The sequence below is a fragment of the Vidua chalybeata genome, chromosome 1 (assembly GCF_026979565.1).
Source record: "Vidua chalybeata isolate OUT-0048 chromosome 1, bVidCha1 merged haplotype, whole genome shotgun sequence".
Classification (NCBI taxonomy): domain Eukaryota; kingdom Metazoa; phylum Chordata; class Aves; order Passeriformes; family Viduidae; genus Vidua; species Vidua chalybeata.
Genome location: NC_071530.1, coordinates 66,041,129 through 66,059,900, shown reverse-complemented (window position 1 = coordinate 66,059,900; position 18,772 = coordinate 66,041,129). Strand labels below are relative to the sequence as shown.

Genomic DNA, 18,772 nt, shown 5'->3' with positions numbered 1-18,772 from the left:
AAGACCCAGCCAGACTACCTGAGCCTATCCCCTCCTTTCACCTATGAGCAAATTCATCTGACCACACCTAGAGTTGTGTTGCACACAGCTGAGATGTGTATTGAGATACAAACCCTGATGCCAGCACACAGCCAGAGTGGCAATTGGCAGAACCATGCCTAAATGGTTGCTGGGGTAGGCACTGGCAGTTTCTGCAAAGCAGCTCTCCCTGTCCTGGGCACCCAGCATTTCCCTACAAGTCCAGCTCACTCCCACTGGGAGAAGCAAGTGTTTCCTGAACCACCATCTAGAATTCAGCTCCTCAAGACCTGGACTGCAACACTCCCATATACACTAGAATTAGTCTGTGGGTCAAAAACAGCACAGAAAAGCTTCCTCCAAAACATATCAGAGGAAGTTACTAGAACTGAGACCTTTTCCTTATTATCCACCAGATGTTTAAACACAAGAAGTGCAGTTTAGCACTCTTACAACTGCCAGCAGCCTAACAGCTCAAGAAGATGACAAGCATTTCCTTAAATCAGAACATTTTGTTTTAAATAAGCTTCTTGCTTTTTTCTGAGTTTTAATTCTTTCCAGCTTCTGAAGTCTGCTTTGAAGCTCAACAATCTTGAGTTTATTTTAGTTAAACATTCACCCAACCACACACACACTTTTGCTTTTGCATACCCCACTGAAATGAAAATTTCTGGTGGCAAAATATGAAATTGAGCCTTTGTACATATTTATGGAGGGGTGTTGGTTTTCTTTTTCCTCCATTGTTGCAAACTTATCTTGAAAGAAAATCTTTTCTTCTGAGGACTGCCCCCCCATCTTTACCAGCTACCTCCCTTCCCTGGTCAGGTGAGATAACTTGTCTTGCTGGGAAAACAAGAAAACAGACAAACCAGAATTTCAGAGCAAATCATTCTTGCATGCCATCTTACGCACCTGGTCAGACAAGTTCTTGTTGCTGTACAGGGTTAAGAGGTGACCCTTTCCATCCTACCCACAGCTGCTCATCAGCGTCTCTCCATCCTCCTAAACACTGGGGGCTGGATTGTGCATGGAGGGGAGACTGCCCTTCCCTGTAGTGGGAGGTGGCTCATGGCATTGGTTTCAGGAACGGGATCATGCAGGAGGTGCTGGCCAGTCCAGGGGTGTGCCAAGGCTGGTAGTGTGGGCACTGTGATGGAGTGAAGGGGCTGGTGGTGGCCACCTTGGTGCTGCTGGTCACTGCTGTGCTGCTGAGGCACAGTGAGGGCGAGTGGTGGCAGTGGGGGCTCTCTGAAGGCCATGGGGCTGGAGTGGGCATGTGGCACACCGCTGGCAAGGCGGGCACCCTGCCTGAGGGATAGGCAGCACTGGGGCATAGGCCTGCTGATTCTAAGTGTCCTGCAGCCCACTTATATGTGACCCACCTCAAGCCTTACACGTTTCCCAAACATAAATGCATGGCTCCAGTGCCCAGCAAAAGTTACCGTTGATTTCAGTCATGTCTTGCAGAATAATATTCCCAAGGATGGGAACAGTTCAGGCAGATTTCTAAAGAGCAAACTCCTGTGCATCAGATTGCAAAGTGCAGGAGAAAAGCTTGGATCAGTTGGTGGCATAGAAGTGTAAAGAAATTGTCCCTTTGCCTAGAGAGAAATGCTGAAGGAGAAGCACAGGCTGTTTCAGGGGGCTGGTGGAGATTAGCCTGTTAGTAGATAGGTTTGATCCTGGAATGACAAGCATGGCATTTGGAAGGTCAAGGTAAATCAGGCAGCCTTTTATGCTGCAAGATTTCCAGCCTAATGTTGGTTTAAGTGCACGTGCTACAGAAATGGGGGTGCAGTGGCTCATGTTGTGTAAGCTGCCTGTGTTTGTCTTCATAGTCTGTGGTGGTGATGCAAGGAGGAAAGAGAAGGGAAGATGCAAGGTTGCCTCTTGGAGACAACGCATGCAGAACAGATCACACTGGAATTGTAATGGCAAAAAAACTGAAGGGAAGGGCTTAGAGGGGATGTTGCCTTTGGGGTTGTGTTGCTTTTGTCCTGTGAGAGAAATCCAGGCTCTGAAGCAATGCTTTTCCTTCCTCCAAACCACCACCACTAAGAAAAGGCATGAAATTAAAGGCAACAGAGGAGCTGACCCATCTCTCTTGTGGCTGTCTCCACACCTGAGCAGTGCAGTGCTGCTGATGGCTGTTCTTAAGACACAGTGGCAGCGAACTTGTTTCCAGAGCAGTGCTCAGTGTTGCTGCCCACAAGATAGTTCTTTCCTGTTCCTGGTTTTCAAGGACAAAACTCTGCTAACCATGATGGAATGAGAGAACAGAGGTGAACAAAAGTAGAGTGAGCAGCTCATGACAAAATTTATTTTAACTTTCATAAGGAGCACCACTTCTCAGACAAACTGTCTTTTTAAGAACAGCACCCTAGGAAAATTCTGAATCTGAAACCAGTCGCTCAAGCAACTATTTAAAGAAAAATAGGATAAATTAATTCTTTTCCCCATATTTGAGCTACACTTTACGCTACTTTTTAATTAACTTACAAAGATGCCTAGTTTCCTCAATCTGGGAGATAGTGAATAATGTGAAATCAGTAGTTTTGTATTCCTGGAAGGCAGTGCCTTCGAGTATTTTTGTGGATGTCCTGGAGTCATTCCTGTTTTGTCAGATATCTTTCTGCTTTGCCATTGTATCAGCAATTTCTGAAACTTCCCCCACATCACATTTATTGCCATCTGTTATGGACAGATTTTTAATTTGGGATGGTAATGCACATCCCAGGCTATTTAAAGCATTTATTCCCTGCCATCACTGTCTCTTTTTCTCTTTCCTAAAGTGTTATCTTTACCTTAATACTTTCTGTGAAAAAGTAATATTTTTCTGAATTTTCCCTGGGACAAAACCACACTTTTTGGCAAGTTGCTTTATTTGATAAACACAATATACAGAAGGGGAGAAATAAAGTTATTAAGTTCTGGTTATAGCTGACACACACTGTTGCTTATGGCAAAGTGCTATGGCAGTTCTGCAGTTGGATCATACAACCTTTTTTGCATTTGTTTTAAAAGTCAGGAGTCAGTTTTTGTGGCATGACACTTGATATGAGTGACATTCCTCAGGGGCTGGTATTGGGACTGGCACTGTTTAACATCTCTGTCAGTGACACAGACAGTGGGATTGTGTGCAATGAACCCTCAGCAAGTTTGCTGCACACATTGAGCTGTGTGGTGCAGTCAGCACACTGGAGGGAAGGGATGGCATCCAGAGAGACCTGGACAGGCTGGAGAGATGGGACTGTGAAAACCTCATGGAGTTCAACAAGGCCAAATGCAAGGTCTTGCTTGTGGGTTAGGACAGCCCCAAGGACAAATACAGGCTGGGGGAAAATGAAGTGAGGGCAGCCCTGAGGAGAAGGACTTGGTTGTGTTGGTTGCTCAGCATGACCCAGCAGGGTGTGCCTGTAGCCCAGAAAGCCAAAGTGTCCTGGGCTGCATCCAAAGCAGCATGGCCAGCAGGCTGGGAGAGGTGATTCTGCCCCTCTGCCCTGTTCTGGTGAGACCCCACCTGCAGTGCTGCATCCAGCTCTGGCCTCCCAACATAAGAAGGACATGGACCTGCTGGAGCAAGGCTAGAGGAGGACTACAAAGATGATCAAAGACTGGAGCACTTCTCCTATGAAGACAGGCTGAGAGAGTTGGGGCTGTTCAGCCTGAAGGAGAGAAGGCTCTCAGCTGACCTTAGAACATCTTTCCAGTACCTAAAGAGAGCCTCCTAAGAGCTGGAGAGGGACCTTTTAAAGGGACATGTAGGGATAAGACATGGGGGAATGGCTTTACGCTGTAAGAGGATGGTTTTAGATTGGATATATGGAAGAAATTCTTTACTGTGAGGCACCAGACAGGTTCTCCAGAGGAGCTGAGGATGCCCCATCCCTGGAAGTGTTCAAGACCAGGTTGAATGGGACCTTGAGAAACGTGGGCTAGTAGAAGCAGAATGACAAGCGGAGGATAAACTCCTACCTGTTTATATCCTGGATAGGTCCTGTGAGCTGCTTAAATCTATATCTGTTATTATATAACATCATAGGCTATAATTGAGTTTCAATAACTCCTTCCAATTATGTCATGCTTGAATTTGTTCTGTTAGTCTCTTTCCTTAAACCAACCAACCAACCAACCAACAACAAAAAAAAAAAAAGCAAAAATCCACTTACTTACCATTATATTAATGTGAAGGTACTATGTGTTAGTGGCCCAGTGTTCAAATAACTTGGAAGGCAGTGCTGGTTGGGAAGGTTACATGAATGATCATGTGCAGTATCATACTGAGGCTATTGCAGAAGAGGGATTTTATTTCTCATATGAAATCTTTAGGTCTTTTGTGTTGGCGTCTCATCTGTGTCATGAAAGCTGGTCTCAGTGAAGAAACTTGACAACCATGACATCTGTTGATGTGTAGTCCAAAGCATTTTATCCCAGTTCTTTGGAGAAAGGTCCCAGAGGGTGCGCACAAAGCTGAACACAAAGCTCTTAAAAGGACTAACTATTTGATTTTCTGTTACCTAGTTTCAGAAGTCCCAGGATCCATAGCCAGCACATGATGGGGAGGTGGAAGTGGTGAAGTAGATTGATATGGAAGAGACCCATGGAGGTTGTCATGGTAATGTGGATGTTTTTCTCCATTTTTTCTTCCTGTGCTAGCAACAAATAAATGATATTTCAAGAATCGTTAGTCCATAACATAGTTATGTGTATTGATGAGAAAAAAAATTGAGAACTTCAGTCAGCTTCAACGACAGCAATTTCACATCAACACAGCTATATTGAAACCACAATGTGAAAATACACAAATAGCATAGCACCCAGAATTAGTTTGTGGAAAATCTAGTGTGAGTAAAAGTATTGGTTTCTCTTCACTGACAGAGGAAATTCAACTGGTATTCTCAGGTGACAACAACCCAGCCTACAACGTCACTAAAAGCAGTCAAGAGAATAGCAGTAGCAGTCTGAATTTCTGCCGTGTCAGATCATAAACTCATGAGACAGGATTTTCAGGGGATGTTCTGTAAATGCAGCTTGGGTTGGGTTGTCTCATACCGCCTGCAAATCACTTAACACTTGGAGACCAAAGTATGAGAGATCCAAAAGGAGACACCAGGGCAAAGCTCCTCTTGCAGCTGCAGGAGCTTTCCATTTTTGTCATTTTTAATGGGATATTTTCTAGCTCCAACTTTTGTCTTGCTACCCTGTCATTGCTATCTTTTCCTACAAAAATACAAACACAGCCATGTATTCCTGGCAGTTTTTGTGTCTAAAAGACAAGTGTAATGAATCACAATCAGCAAGATTTTAAACACAGGAATAGTACTGCAGTCTATACATACAGATACAGTTTTGTCAATTATACTGATATTTACTACAGAGAAAAATAGAAAATGAGTGGAAACAGTATAAAGATGCTTCATTTCCCAGATCTTACACATTCTTTAAATATCTGTTGGGACAAGGTTTGTAATAGCAAACAGGATCTTTAGTAGATCAATGTACCTGGTTAGAAAAATCAGATAGCATTTCAGGCACAGGAGTCCATGTCTGAAAAACAGGGACTTGCATATTTGTCTTACTTGGCCGACTAACGGAACTGGAAAAAAAAATTAGAAAAATTAATTTAGATGCAGATTTTGGTTCACCGTTGTCCTTAGACTGTCCTGTGTAGGGACACAGAGGGAGAGATGGAAAGTAGGGAACGTAAGTATTTTCAGGACTGAAAAAGCAGTAACTAAGCTTTGGCAATAACGTAGTGTTTCTGTTTTGTGTCTCGGTGTGGCATAAGACTTCTTCCCAAGTTTATTCAATTTCGTGGCATACAGTGGTTGATGCAAATAGAGCTTTGTGTTCGGTAGATCACAGCCCTATTTTAATTCCACAGTAACAGCCACTAGAGGGAGGCCATCCAACGTCTGAGCAGATTTTCCCTTCAAACTCTTGGTAAAAGTACACAAAATCTCAACCGATCAAGCATGCTGCAGAGAAAAAAAAAAAAAAAAAGAAAGAAAAAAAATCGAGGCTTGAGAATATTTTGGTGTGGCAAACAGAAGACTAAAGTCATGGTTATCACTCGTCATGTCCTAAAAAACAAAGCAAGGAAGCAAGCCTATGAATGCTTATTCCTCTAGCAATTGCGGTTGTATTCACATGGCATGTTAGCAGCACTCCTGAGTGACCCAGTCAGCTGCACAAAAGTGGTAAAAATTGGGATGCCTGAATCTAGGGAGACTGTGTGCTGCTCTCCTGCCTTTCTTCTGAGCAAGCAGCATACCTCTTGAATAACAGCAGTTTACCACCAACTTTATGAAAACATTGCTAATTTCAGGGTCTTTTAACAAACTGGATTGCAAACTGCAGCCGTTTTGTAAGAGGAACACAAGACATTTAGATGTCCTGGAGCATGGCTGGTAACCTGCAGGGAAGGTTCTGAACAGACAGGATCTGCCTCAGTCAGCTTATTCTGCTTTTAGAGCTGCCAACACCTAATGATGCAGATTCCAGCAGAGAGGCATCAAAAGTTTCCTCCAGAGAAAAAATTCTGTTTAGTATTTTGAAGAGAGGAGAAGAGGGTTTTGCTAACTTGCTGTCATGGAGGGAGCTGAAGAGAGAAGTATTTCAGAGTGGGTACTTATTTCAAATAGGCAGTTTTAGGAAGGTCTAGAGAGTTATGAACTTGAGAGGTCTGGGACCAGCCCATCCCCTCCTTGGTCTAATAAGCTGAATATCTCTCCCAAACTGAAAAATCCCAAATAAAATAAAGCTGTGCTCATCATTTTGTGTGAGTATTTAAAGTAACCCAGAGTACAAACAACATCACATTTCATTGTTCAGACTCCAGAGGTGAATAGCAAAATGTCAGTCAGCAGCAGAAGCAATGAGCTTGGCAGTTTGAAACTTATGGATATAATGGCATGTAGCACTCTGAACCTGAAGAAATACAGATATTTTATAGGCATACAGGTACATGATAGGTTATATTACCTGTTTAAGTAAGAATCCAGAAAAACATCACAGATTTCTGTCCATATGTTATTTAAGTGTTTTTTTTTTTTTAATTTTGTTTTGTTTTCATGAATGCTAACCAGGTTATGCTTTTCTGTAAGTAAATTAATCTATTTCCACTGTGTGACTGATTTTTGAGTGCAACACCTGCCTCATCAATCTCTCTTTTTTTTTTTTTTTTTTTTTTTTTTTTTTTTTAGAAAGAACAATACAGTTTTTCACTGTAGAAGAGACAAAACAATGATTTCTGGCAGCCAAACTGAAGAACTGAATCAAAACCAGTGAGACCTTACCATACTGGTGTTACTTTGATAGCAGTAAAAGACAGGGAAAGATGAAAAACTGGAGGGGTGTCTGGTAGGAAGAATGTTAAGGAAGGTTAGATTCCCCTGCACAACAGTAACAGCAGTGATCGAGTTCAGCAGCTGTGGTGCACCTCCACAGAGAGCTTGGACTCCTGTATCTGTACCTCCTTGTCTTTCAACTTCACTTAAGTAATGAAAGCAATGTGTATGTAGAATCATAGTATTATAGAATAGTTTAGGTTGGAAGGGACCTTAAAGATCATCTAGATTTTGGAACTAGATGCCATGGGCAGGAATGTCATTCACTACATCAGGCCCCCTTCCGGCCTGACCTGGAACACTTCCAGGGACACCCACAGATGCAGAACAGAGAAAAATCCAAGCACACTTAAGTGAGCTTGCAGTCTGGTTTGGTTTTTCTCTCTTGCATATGCCATTCCCCTGTTGGCTGTATCAATTCCTCTGCCTTATCCTTCAAACCTTGTCTCACTTAATTTGTGAGCACACAGCTACCACAAACCCATCATTTTGAAACCCACAAATGCAAGGCTGAAGCATTGGCAGCCATGAATAAATCATAGCATAGCCACAAGAGGCATAAAACCGAAGTAGCCAGGAGGATTGTCCACTCACTGGCTTCTGAGTCAGTCACTGGTTTCTAATTCAGTTAAAGCATCAAAGATTCTGACTTATATGAGCTGTGAGGTCAGCAGTGACATCAGCAGCACCAAACAATGAATGAAGGTGCTGCAAACATAATGAAGGATGGTCTCAAAATCAACCCATTAGGACACACGGATTCAGAGGTCATGATAAGGTGTTACGTGGTGATGTGCAGGAATAGATCAACACCCTCAGCTTTCACCAGGAGCCAGCCTGTGATCATACAAACATCTAATGAACAGCTTGACACAATGCTTAAAAAAAGTTTTACTGGCATTACTCCACAGCAAAGGGGCGCTTTTGATGACCCTCTGCAAATCATTCTCAATGGATTTAAACCAATTTTCATTGCTCCAGATTCACAGTGCCATCCTGTAGCTATGGCTTTGCTTTCCATCTCCATCCTCCTTCTACACTAGGAATCCAGGGAAGATTCAGACCTTTGGTAACAGAGGGTCATCCAAGAAAAGGTCTTTGCCTCACAAATCCTGCTGTCTCATGGCTGGTGACTGCCAGCACGGTGGTGGTTTGCTATGTGGGCATGAAGGCTCACTCCCAAGAATGATTAACAATTGGTTGGTGTGTGAATGTCATTTTTGTGAGGGGCACCTGAAGAGGCTGGAAACAGGCATTAGAAATAGGCCTAGAAATAGGCACTCAAGGCAAAACAATGGCATTAAGTAGGTAACACCAAACCTTTCTACCTGATTTGTTTAGGTACTTAAACTATAATGGAGAGAACTGCACCTGTGGACTGATTAGCATGAGAAACAAGAGCTATAACTAGCAAATAGACAGGGGGTCAAGCACCAATTATAGAAAAGTTATGTTACCAGTGAATGTTTCTCTCCTAGTTTGTTAAAATGTATAAAATGCAATTAGTTTGTTAAAATGTATACATAGTGTAAAGTATTGATGATAAGTGAGTGGACCAAACCCTCTACTTTGTGCAAACTAGAATGAAAGATGGAAATACCTGTCTCAGTGAGTGAATTGGCACTGGGCACCAGTTAGCAAGCCTGCCTTCAGGACAGAGGACTGCATCCAGTACAGTGCTGGGCAGGCTGCTGCATGTGGTGCTGGGGATTATGCCCTGTAGCAGAACACCACCATCGCTCTGCATGTGCGTGTTGTCCTCAGCAGAGCTGCCAAGGAATCCAGATGCCTTCTTTTGATATCTGGATTGGGCTTCCAAGGCTGGCTTCTGGGAGGAGACACCAGGACCTACCCTGATGTTGGGCAGAGTCAGGCAGCTCCAGCACAGACCCGCTGCTGGCCAAGGCTAAACTCATGAGGACAGTGGTGGCACCTGTGTGATAATGTATTTAAGAAGCGGAAAGAACTTATTGCACAACAGCATCAGCAGCTGGAGAGAGGAATGAGAACCTTTTTGGAGGAACAGCCCTGTAGACAGCAAGGTCAGTGAAGAAGGAGGTCAGGAGGTGTTCCAGGTGCAAGGGCAGAGATTCCCCTGCAGCCCGTGCTGCAGCCCATGGTGAGGCGTGCAAACCCCCTCCGCTCACGGAGCAGAGATCCTCCTGCGACCCATGCAGCACCCCACACTGGAGTAGGTGGACATGCCCACGGAGAGAGCTGGCGAAGCAAGCGTGCTGGCGGGACTTGTGACCATGCAGAAGATCCACGCTGGAGCAGCCTGTTCCTGAAGGACTGCACCCCCTGGAAGGACCTACGCTGTGGCAGTTCGTGCAGAACTGTCGCCCGTGGGAGGGACCCCACGCTAGGGCACGGCAAGAATGCGAGGAGGGAGCAACAGCGCAGAAGAAGCGCTATGGCTCGACCGCAACCTCCACTTGCACCCCTTGGCAGTGCGGGGCGAGGTCGAGCCTGGGAGGAAAAGGGGCAGTGGGTCTTTTCTGCTTAATTTCTGACTTTCCAACTGCGTTACTGATGGGCAGTTAATCAAGCAAATCCTTTCGGAGCCGAGGCAGCATCGCCACCGCTCTGCCGCCGGTGCGGGCCCTCCCCGGGTGCCGTCACGGGCGGCGGGCGGGACCTCCGGGAGGCGGCCCCGGGGCGGCCGGGCGGGCACGGACGGAGGGAGGGCGGCCCAAGGTCGGCGCTGAGCTCCGCTGCCGTGCGCGGCTCTCCCGCAGATGGAGTACGACTGGCTGGGCTTCGGCTACGCAGCGCTGGTGGCGGCGGGCGGTGTCGTGGGCTACGCCAAGGCAGGTGGGTGCTGGTGGCCGTGGCTGTCCCTGTCCCGGTCGTGCTCGCAGGCAGTCTCCGCTCAGCTCCGCTCCGCTCCGCCCCGCTCCGGGGCCGCTGCCGGCAGTGACCCCGCAAGTGCCGCTAAGTCGTTGTTGCCACCAAACAAGTGCAACGAAACGGTGCTCGCGGAGGTCTATGAAGTGTGTTAAAAAAACTCCCCAAATCCTTCAACCTAAGCCCTAATGCTGTGGTTAGATTGGTTTTGTGGATTTACTAGTACGGGGAAGTCGCAAAGTGCTTTCGTTTGGTGTGCAGGCTGACTCTGTGTGTGTTCTTCCGCTGACTGCTTTATTTTTTATTCAAGGCAGCGTCCCGTCTCTAGCTGCCGGTCTTCTGTTCGGCGGCTTAGCGGGACTCGGTGCGTACCAGCAGTCCAAAGATCCAAAGAATGTGTGGCTTTCCCTCGGTAAGTTTGCTCGGCAGCCGAGTACTGAGTGTTACTGATAGCGGTGGGAACAGTAACCTTTTTCTTTTCTAGCATGTTTCAGCTGCACTGTGCTGTTGTACCTATACAAATCTTGTAAGTGGTGGCAGGACCCCCTGCCCACAGCCAGGAGGTATTTGTGTAAGAGCACGACTCCTGGGTTGAAAACCTGGATTGTCCTGTGTGAATCCAGAGTTGGTGAGAAACTGTCACTGTCTCCTCTGCCAGATTAGATAATGTGTTACACCAACACATTAGGTGCAGGAAACATGCGTGGAAAATTTTTGGTTGCGAAGCAGCGTTTTTAGCCTGTGGTGGTGGAATAAGCACTATTTTTGCAATAGTGACAGCAGTGTGACTGGTGGTATGTGGCCTTAGGGAACCCTGGTTTGCACAAGCATCTTAGAGGAGCAGTACATATTCCAATACGTCATACGTTCTGGAAGAAACAGCATGCAAAAGAAAAGAGGCAGTGATGTATTCTGCTTGCTTACAGTAGAGCTTACAAGAAGTTGTGGGTGTTAAGCTTGCAGTTAACTCTTCAGGGGAAGGAGAAGGATGAAATAACTGTGGAAAGTATTACGAAGAACTCAGGTGAACCTCAGGGAGTTAATTTGCTGCAGGAGTGTAATATCTGGTTAAACCACTATCAGGAACTGATTGTGCCTTTAGGCACTAGGGTATCCTAGATAACTTCTTGAGGATCCTGCTAGCTCTGTAACCACTCCATATTGTTACTATGATACTATAGCTTTACAGTGGTTTAAGACTATTTTAAACCAATAGGACTAATGTGCTGATAGGCTTTATGAAGCCACTGTAGAGGACCAGCGTCATCAGTAAGGAATGAAACATAAAATGCAGCTCAGTGTAAAGCACAATTTCCATTTGTGAACTGTCCTTCCACTCTGGCATGTTATGGGAGTGGCTGTACATCTCTGGTACGGGTTTTTATCCAGTGTCATGGAAGAGGCATGAGCAGCTTTTGTATATCCTGATGTAGTGCATGGAGTGTTTTCAGATGGACCTCTTGAAAGCAGTAACGTGTCACAGTCTAGTACAGCTCTCCATCCATCCATCCATCCATCCATCCATCCATCCATCCATCCATCCATCCATCCATCCATCCATCCATCCATCCATCCATCCATCCATCCCTCCTCAGGCCTCCTTGTGACATGCAGCTGTGGCTCCTGCAGAGCTATAAGTTGGTCCCAGTACATCAGGGGTAGAAATGCAGAAACAGAACTTTGACTGAGTATCCCTAGAATACCTTTTACCCCGTCTGATGCAAACAAACTTGAGGCTTTGGAAAAAGGTATACCGCACTTTCACCTGCCTTTCTTCTTCAAAGAAACAATGGCCCTGTAAATTTCATGTGAATGTTGATGTGATTCCTTTTCTACTCTTAGAAATAAAATAATTTGCAGTAATGTCTAAGATGTTAATTGCTCTTTCAGTTTGATCCTTTGGACTGCTTTCTGTTTTCTAATCATATTTTCAAGTGGGATTGTTTTCTTTCTAGTTGTAGTATTTACTGCCACTTTCCAGTTCAGAATGTCACAAAGAAATGGGAACTGTAAATAATATTTACCTCCCACACAGTGAATACTGTCACCATCCCAGCTTTCTGGCAGTTTTGAGCCTGCCTGTGTTTGAGGGAATAATCATTCTTTTGCAAGTAAGGGTTGAGGGAGAGCTAGTGACCTGTTCAGAGGATTAGAGTTTGTGGTGATCAGACTGTGGTCTCAACCCTGGTGAGATCTCCTCATTTCTGCTGAGCAGTGGAGTGTGCTTACCAAAGCTGCTAAGAAGCTTGTAATGACAGCTTTGATGCTGAAGAAAATCAAATTGTTTACTCACAGAGGGAGGCATTCCTGTCTGTATGTGTAGATCTGTTTGGCTGGTGCTGCTCAGTGCCCAAGTGTGGCAATGCTGCGCTGGCATTTCTGTGTAAAATGGTTCTGACTGGGCTTCTTTTCAACAGTGGCATCTGGCACCTTGTCTACTGTTATGGGAATGAGATTTTACAACTCCAAAAAGGCAATGCCCGGGATAATTGCCGGTGCCAGGTAACGACCTGTCCTTTTTTCTTGTCTGTGTTATTGAAGAAACATTTTATTTAGCTTATTTGTGGATTATATTGTTTTAAAAATGTAACATGGTAAGTTCTGTGAAAAATGAAATCTTGTGGTGGTGTTCAGCTAAATGAAATGTTGTCAGTGTTTTTTTCCTTCTTGTTCTTTATGGGATTTTTGCCTCCACCTCCCTCTTTTTATAACAATTATTCTATTCCACAGTTTACTGATGGTTGGACGGCTTGGATTGCAGATGATGGAAAAACCTATTAAGCCATAAATCTGCATCAAGTGACTTGAAGACACATGACTGAGAAGCCCAAAAATGCAACTGCCTAAATGTGCTGCACATAAGTGCAAAAGGCACTGCTACCTGTGCGTTGTATTTTTCATATCCTAATGCACGTGGGTTGTGTTTTTAAAGGACCGACATAGAGAGTCCTTGTCATAGTATTTGTCTTAACATTTTCTGCACTGAAAGCAAGCAAGAAAATATGAGTATAGCATTAGTTTAGCTTCTGGTCCTGCAGCTTAGTGTCAGCAAAGACCTCCTGGCCCTTGCATTCAGACAGTCGCAGAATTGAAGCTAAAATGCACATCTGACTTGTCCTTCTGAAATCATGTATACCTCTAAAACCAGGGGAGAGGAGTTGCCGATTTGTCACTAGTAATTAATACAATAAACATGTTTATGATGTTCCATCTCCCTTTCTATGCCAGTTTATCTGTTCACAGTGTTTATCAGTCAGGGAATTTGTTCTCCCACCACTGCATGTTAGAACCCGGTCCCACAAAACACAATCACGGAGCCAGCTGTTGAGGCTCTGCTGTAATGCAATAAATGCATACCCATGACTTGCAATCACTTGTAAGCTCAGCTGTATGTCATTCATTTCACTTTTACCGATTACTACTCATAAATCAAAAACATGCTTTATTAGCTAATGCTGAATTGTAGGCACAGCTTTATTAAAATGTTATTTTAAATAAACTAAGAAATTATTATTGCAAACTTTTGTGTTCTACACCGCTTATTTTGTCTCTAATTGTTCATCTGGATTGATACAGTTTGGTGCCTTTCCTGCAGGGTGTCAGGATATATCTGTGAACATGAATTGTATAAATAATCTATTGTATCTCTGAATCTAGTAACTTGTAAATATAAAAATCTGAACTGGGAGGGAGGTGGAGAGCACAAAATCATACAGACCACATATTCAGACAAGTATTATATTAAAGTTTTTTAGTTTGGGTTTTTGTCTTTTTTTAATTTTTTTTTTAGTTTTGTTTTGTTTTTTGAGAGGATAATCTATTTTAGATTTAGAAAATACTGTATGAAAGTTTATTTAAAGACCAAAGAGCTTATTTGATCAGTCTTTGTCCTCAGCTGATTCCCTTAATGCCTGAAATCATTCTAAATAAAAACCTTCCATAGAGAAATATCCTGGAAGATAGAATGGTTGGTAACATATCCCTTTTCTGGTCGCATTTAACTTATGTCCCTTTTTGCACAGATCCTGAGCTTCAATTTCTTCAACCTTTTTTCTTTGGTGCCTGGTACTGAGAGAGATGGAAGCAAGAGGGCTGATCCATTAGATTGGTGAGACTCTGGAGTTGCTCTCTGAGTATCAGGGTAGTACCTTGGCACAAGGGTCACATTCTGTGGTTTTCCTTCCCTCTTCCCTTGTCACAGCAGCACAGTTACGGCAGTGACCTTGTGCTGCGTGAGCAGGAGGTTCAGATCTGGGCCAGTGGCCACAGCCAGGCTCTGCCAGCAGGGAGGTGGTTTGCCAGGCAAGTCACAGGGATGAGACAGGGCTGAGGTCAAGCCAGGATGCCAGGTCAGTCAGACTGGCTTCCAGATCTGCAGGGACATGGCCAGGAATGGGTGCAGCTCCAGCAAGTGTCTCAGCAGCCTAGTCCCAGGCCAGACAGCTTGAGTCAGAGCTGGCTTGAGCACAGACAGATCTGGATGGGGAAGTGTGCTCAGAGCATCTTCTTACAACCCTTATTCATCACCCTGCAGAGTTCAGCTTCAGGTGCTCACCTGTATTTACATTTCTCTTCTACCTCCCTGCACAGCGATAAGGGGTGTGCAGGACAGCAGATGGTTTGTTAACATGTCACCCTTTTAAGTGCCTAATTCCAGCCCAGGACCCAGCATTGGAAGGCAGGTGTCTAATTTGAAAAAGTCAGTAAGCCAGACGTTAGCATTTAAGATACTTCTCTTTAAACTGCTTTATGGGGAGGTTTTTTTGCCTCTTCATACTACTGTTGAAGCAGTTTTCTTCTGTAGGAGTAGGATGCAAACATAAATGCATATCCTGCAATAAACTGAGAAGAGCCATGACCCAGCAGTTTTGTAATTGTATAATGCTGGTCTCAAGCTGTGTAACTTGTGAATTTGAATTGCAATTGTCTTTAACAGAATAAAGACAGCAGAAAGCAGAAAACTGGACTGGTAAGCTTTTATACTTCTAGATCAAAGTGTGAACCTCTGCTGCTGTTTAGCTTTGGAAAGCAATAGGTTCAATTGAGAACTGCTGGTAGAAGTCATTTAGAACTTGTGGTAGAACGCTCATGCTCAGGATAAACAGCAGTAATACAGGCAAATGGACAAGGGAAAAATCTTAGACTTACATTCTTTCTACCCCTTTGAAATTTTATTAGCATATAATAATTTTTTTTTAGCATTTCTGCACTAGCAGTCCAATGTGTACCAATAAATCAGAGTTAAATGACTGTACAAAGCCTGTTAGCCTTTTCTTGCTGCTTGCAACAAGAATTATTCAACACTTGTCATGCTTTGCTTGTGAACAAGTAAAGACTGATCTGGTTATGTCAGAGCCCTTTCAAGGTTCATTAGCATGCGACAAGGACGGCATGTTTCTTCTAACCGTATTTAGTGCCCTAAACAGTAGCTGTTTATTTTTCTTCTCTCAGGTGACTCACAGACACGTGAGTTATCAGCACATTATTAGTTAATTCCTTGACCAGGCTGTGATTTTAACTGTCATTGGCATCTTGTACAAGAGATGAGTGATTAATTTTGTTTTTTAATTATAAAATCATAGCTTTTATGCCTGTTACAAACTGTCTGATGGTGTCCTTCATTGCCATAGCAAGTTACAGATACATTCTACAGTTAAATTAAGATGCTTTTAAGTAGCATAGGGACATCTCTTAGTACTAAGGGAATGGCAAATCCTTAATCCTAGACCAGTGGCAATTGAATTAAACTCTCTAGTGCATTACTAACCAGACAGCCCTATCCTTGCATAGCTCTTACAGTATTAAAAAAAAAGCGGCATTTACTTTAGGTGCAATTTTCCTAACAAAATATTTGACTTTTTGGTACAACTGTTTCAGATTAAATTGCTTTCCAGGAAGTTAATGCAGCCCATACATTGTAACACATTGGGTGAAAAAAGGAGTTTAAATTTTAATATCCATTTATAAAAGCCATACAAATAAATTTATTTTTTAAAAACTCTTGAAGTCATCATTAACAACTTTATGTCTTTAAAGAGCATTCTCAGTTTTTACTTTAAAAGGGCAAGTTTAATGTTACTATAAAGTCTAAAGCATTTATTCTAAATGCAGCTGTTAAAAGAAGTAGCCCAGCTCAACATCCTAATAAAAAATTCACTGTACATTGCAAAGTCCTTTGGGCAATATTATTATATAAGTTAGCATAAAAGCTGGGGAAAGTACTGAATGAGCAAATAAACACTGACATACTGAATTATTCAAGTTTTGTCTGTGTTTTCAGGTACCTAATTTGGCCTTTAAGATCTAAAACAGAAAGCAATGTCTTTGAAGAACAGACCAACAGTCTTCCTCATGTAGCCTATTCAAACTCTGTAGCTTAGTCCAATCACCCAATAAAGACACATAGGAACATGAGTTTAGTGATAATTTAGGCATTTTTGGCTAATTCACCCTTAAAATGACTGACAGACTGCAGTGATTTAGATTATAAGGTCACTGTGACACTCCCTTGACAGGACAGAGGTAAATCTTTACAGATTGACCAAAAATGGCAATAAGTTAATTAAAACAGCACAATCTGATTGTTAGGCTTCACTTTACAGCCTGGTAAGTAGTATTTAGTACTTGCTTAGCTATTTTCCAATATTGCTGTATCGTTCAACAGCCCTCTATCAGCCAGATTTCTAGACCTTCCTTGTGTAGTATCAGTGGATTGCCTATGTCCTACTACAAGAGTTTCAGTTCTCATTGCTAGATGAATATTTACACCTTTGAGTAACTCTTAGTTAGTTACAAGTGAGTTCTGAAATCCTTGCAGGAGACTGATGCTCTTCACAAAGCCAGCTCTGTGCTTTCACTCTTGTCTTCCTGCTAAGGAACCAGCCTAACACCTGGAAGCCTGGTGCTGCTCTGCTTCAGCCTTTCTTTGTGCTGCCTGTGTGCTTCAATCATGTCCCAGCAGCAGATGCTGCACTGGATGAACAACCCTAACCCTAGTTGTTCCAAAGAGTATGAGAACAGGGGATCTATCTATAGAAAACATCAGGTGAAATCTACTTCTCAATTTTGGCAATATGTGTTGTACAATACTTCATTTTACATGGTATTATATGTACTATACAAATAATAGAACACAAGGTCTTTTTTTCTTCTTTACTGTTGCATAGTCTTAGGAAAAGCTGGAGCAAATAGGCTTTTCAGGTTTCCAAGTGCAAGAGAACTGAACACAGAGCATGTAATATCCACACAGATGGCATTTTCTATCTGTTTCCTCCATATTTGGCCACCCAGTCTGTTCTCCCATGCACTCGCTGAATTGTTGGGGGGCGAGTAAAGATACTCATGTTTTTTGCTGCTGCATTGAAAGTAGGACCTGGTAATGGAGGACGAACAGCTTTGTTTTTCCAGGAATAATCTGAAAGGAATAAGAACTTAGAATTAATTATGATTAAAAAGGTATTTTACTCCTCTACAGAGAAAAGAATGAGAGCTTACAGATGACTTATGGTCCTCAAGGATGCTAATGCAGCAGGATGCTTTGGTCTCCTGTAAGTCATAAAACATCTTGAGTTGGAAGGGACCCACCAAGATTATAGTCCAGCTCCTGGCCCCACACAGGAGAACCCCAAGAATCATATCATGTGCCTGAGACCATGCTGTATATGCTTGTTTTCAGAAAAGACTATTTTTCCAATAGTTTGTGTGTATTATTCTCACCTACTGAATAGTTATTTTGCAGCAATCCCTCAAGAAAACGCTGAGAATGAAATTCAGTGGAAACACTGATGCAAATGCTTACAACTCTGTATCTCCTATTACAAAACTGCTACAGTATGAAAGTGTTCTTCCTTCTATCTCAAATGTTTAAAAAAGCATGTAATTATAGCATTGATAAACTGATTAGCCTGCAGGACAGCTTCTGGACACCCTCTTGTTCCTTTTGAGATTTTATTCCTTCTATTCCCCTCTTGCTTAGCTCAGAACTCCTAGCGTACTTAGTGGCAAATCTTCTTTGCTCCATTTCCCATTTCTCCATTGATTTCATAGGATTTATTCCAAGTTTGAAGGCTTTCTTTTTCTCTTAATATTGACACCTACCTGATCTGAGGCACTAGCAGAAGTGCACTACTGTATCTGGCCTTCCTCTTCAGATTTCCCCTTTTGACATTTCAGGTAGTTGCTACTTCCTTGAGTTTCATGCGATTAAAGTAACTGCCCTGCTGCAGGGGCTGACATTTTTTCATGTTCATGACCAATTCAACAATTTTCCCAAGTCTTTAAAATTAGCCAGCCAGGACCCCTTTTATTCAGATTCCTGCTATACCTTACCCTTGTTTCCTTAGCATTCCTAAGGTAGTTCCTGCCCCTTCCATTCCTTTTAGTCTTACTATGTAGTGAGACTCCTTAAAACAAAATTTAACATTTAAATTGATGGGGTTTTTGGTGCCTAGGTATCATTCTGTTTGTCAGAGAAAACACCTGGTTTCCGTAGTGTTTTTCAGCAGTGGATTGAACCTGTAAAGGAACAGGTGAGGATCAAGACATTTTAATAGGGGAAA

At 43.1% G+C, this 18,772-nt stretch overlaps 2 protein-coding genes across 4 annotated transcripts in view; one reads left to right on the top strand and one right to left on the bottom strand.

Annotated features, from left to right (window-relative positions):
* The first annotated feature begins 10,025 nt into the window (after window positions 1–10,025).
* Window positions 10,026–13,734, top strand: LOC128790442 (transmembrane protein 14C-like). The gene is made up of 4 exons (XM_053947160.1): window positions 10,026–10,181; window positions 10,525–10,626; window positions 12,632–12,716; window positions 12,945–13,734. Exons 1-4 carry the CDS (start codon window positions 10,106–10,108, stop codon window positions 13,000–13,002), a joined length of 321 nt encoding a protein of 106 aa, XP_053803135.1. The 5' UTR covers window positions 10,026–10,105; the 3' UTR covers window positions 13,003–13,734.
* Window positions 13,735–15,761: 2,027 nt separating this feature from the next.
* The window catches only part of MAK (male germ cell associated kinase), a 30,346-nt gene continuing 27,335 nt past the window's right edge, over window positions 15,762–18,772 (bottom strand). For all 3 annotated transcript variants that reach the window (XM_053957426.1, XM_053957417.1, XM_053957435.1), the window contains one exon: window positions 15,762–17,628. In XM_053957426.1, coding sequence (XP_053813401.1) covers window positions 17,474–17,628 — 155 coding nt within the window. In that variant the 3' untranslated portion in view covers window positions 15,762–17,473. The remainder of the gene's footprint in view (window positions 17,629–18,772) is intronic.

What these genes read in the sequence shown, in the direction of transcription:
- LOC128790442 (XM_053947160.1), top strand. Translation starts at nt 10,106, where the DNA reads ATGGAGTACGACTGGCTGGGCTTCGGCTACGCAGCGCTGGTGGCGGCG. An exon ending in CGTGGGCTACGCCAAGGCAG is followed by an intron (nt 10,182 to 10,524) that starts GTGGGTGCTGGT and finishes TTTTTATTCAAG; the next exon opens with GCAGCGTCCCGTCTCTAGCT. An exon ending in GGGATAATTGCCGGTGCCAG is followed by an intron (nt 12,717 to 12,944) that starts GTAACGACCTGT and finishes TCTATTCCACAG; the next exon opens with TTTACTGATGGTTGGACGGC.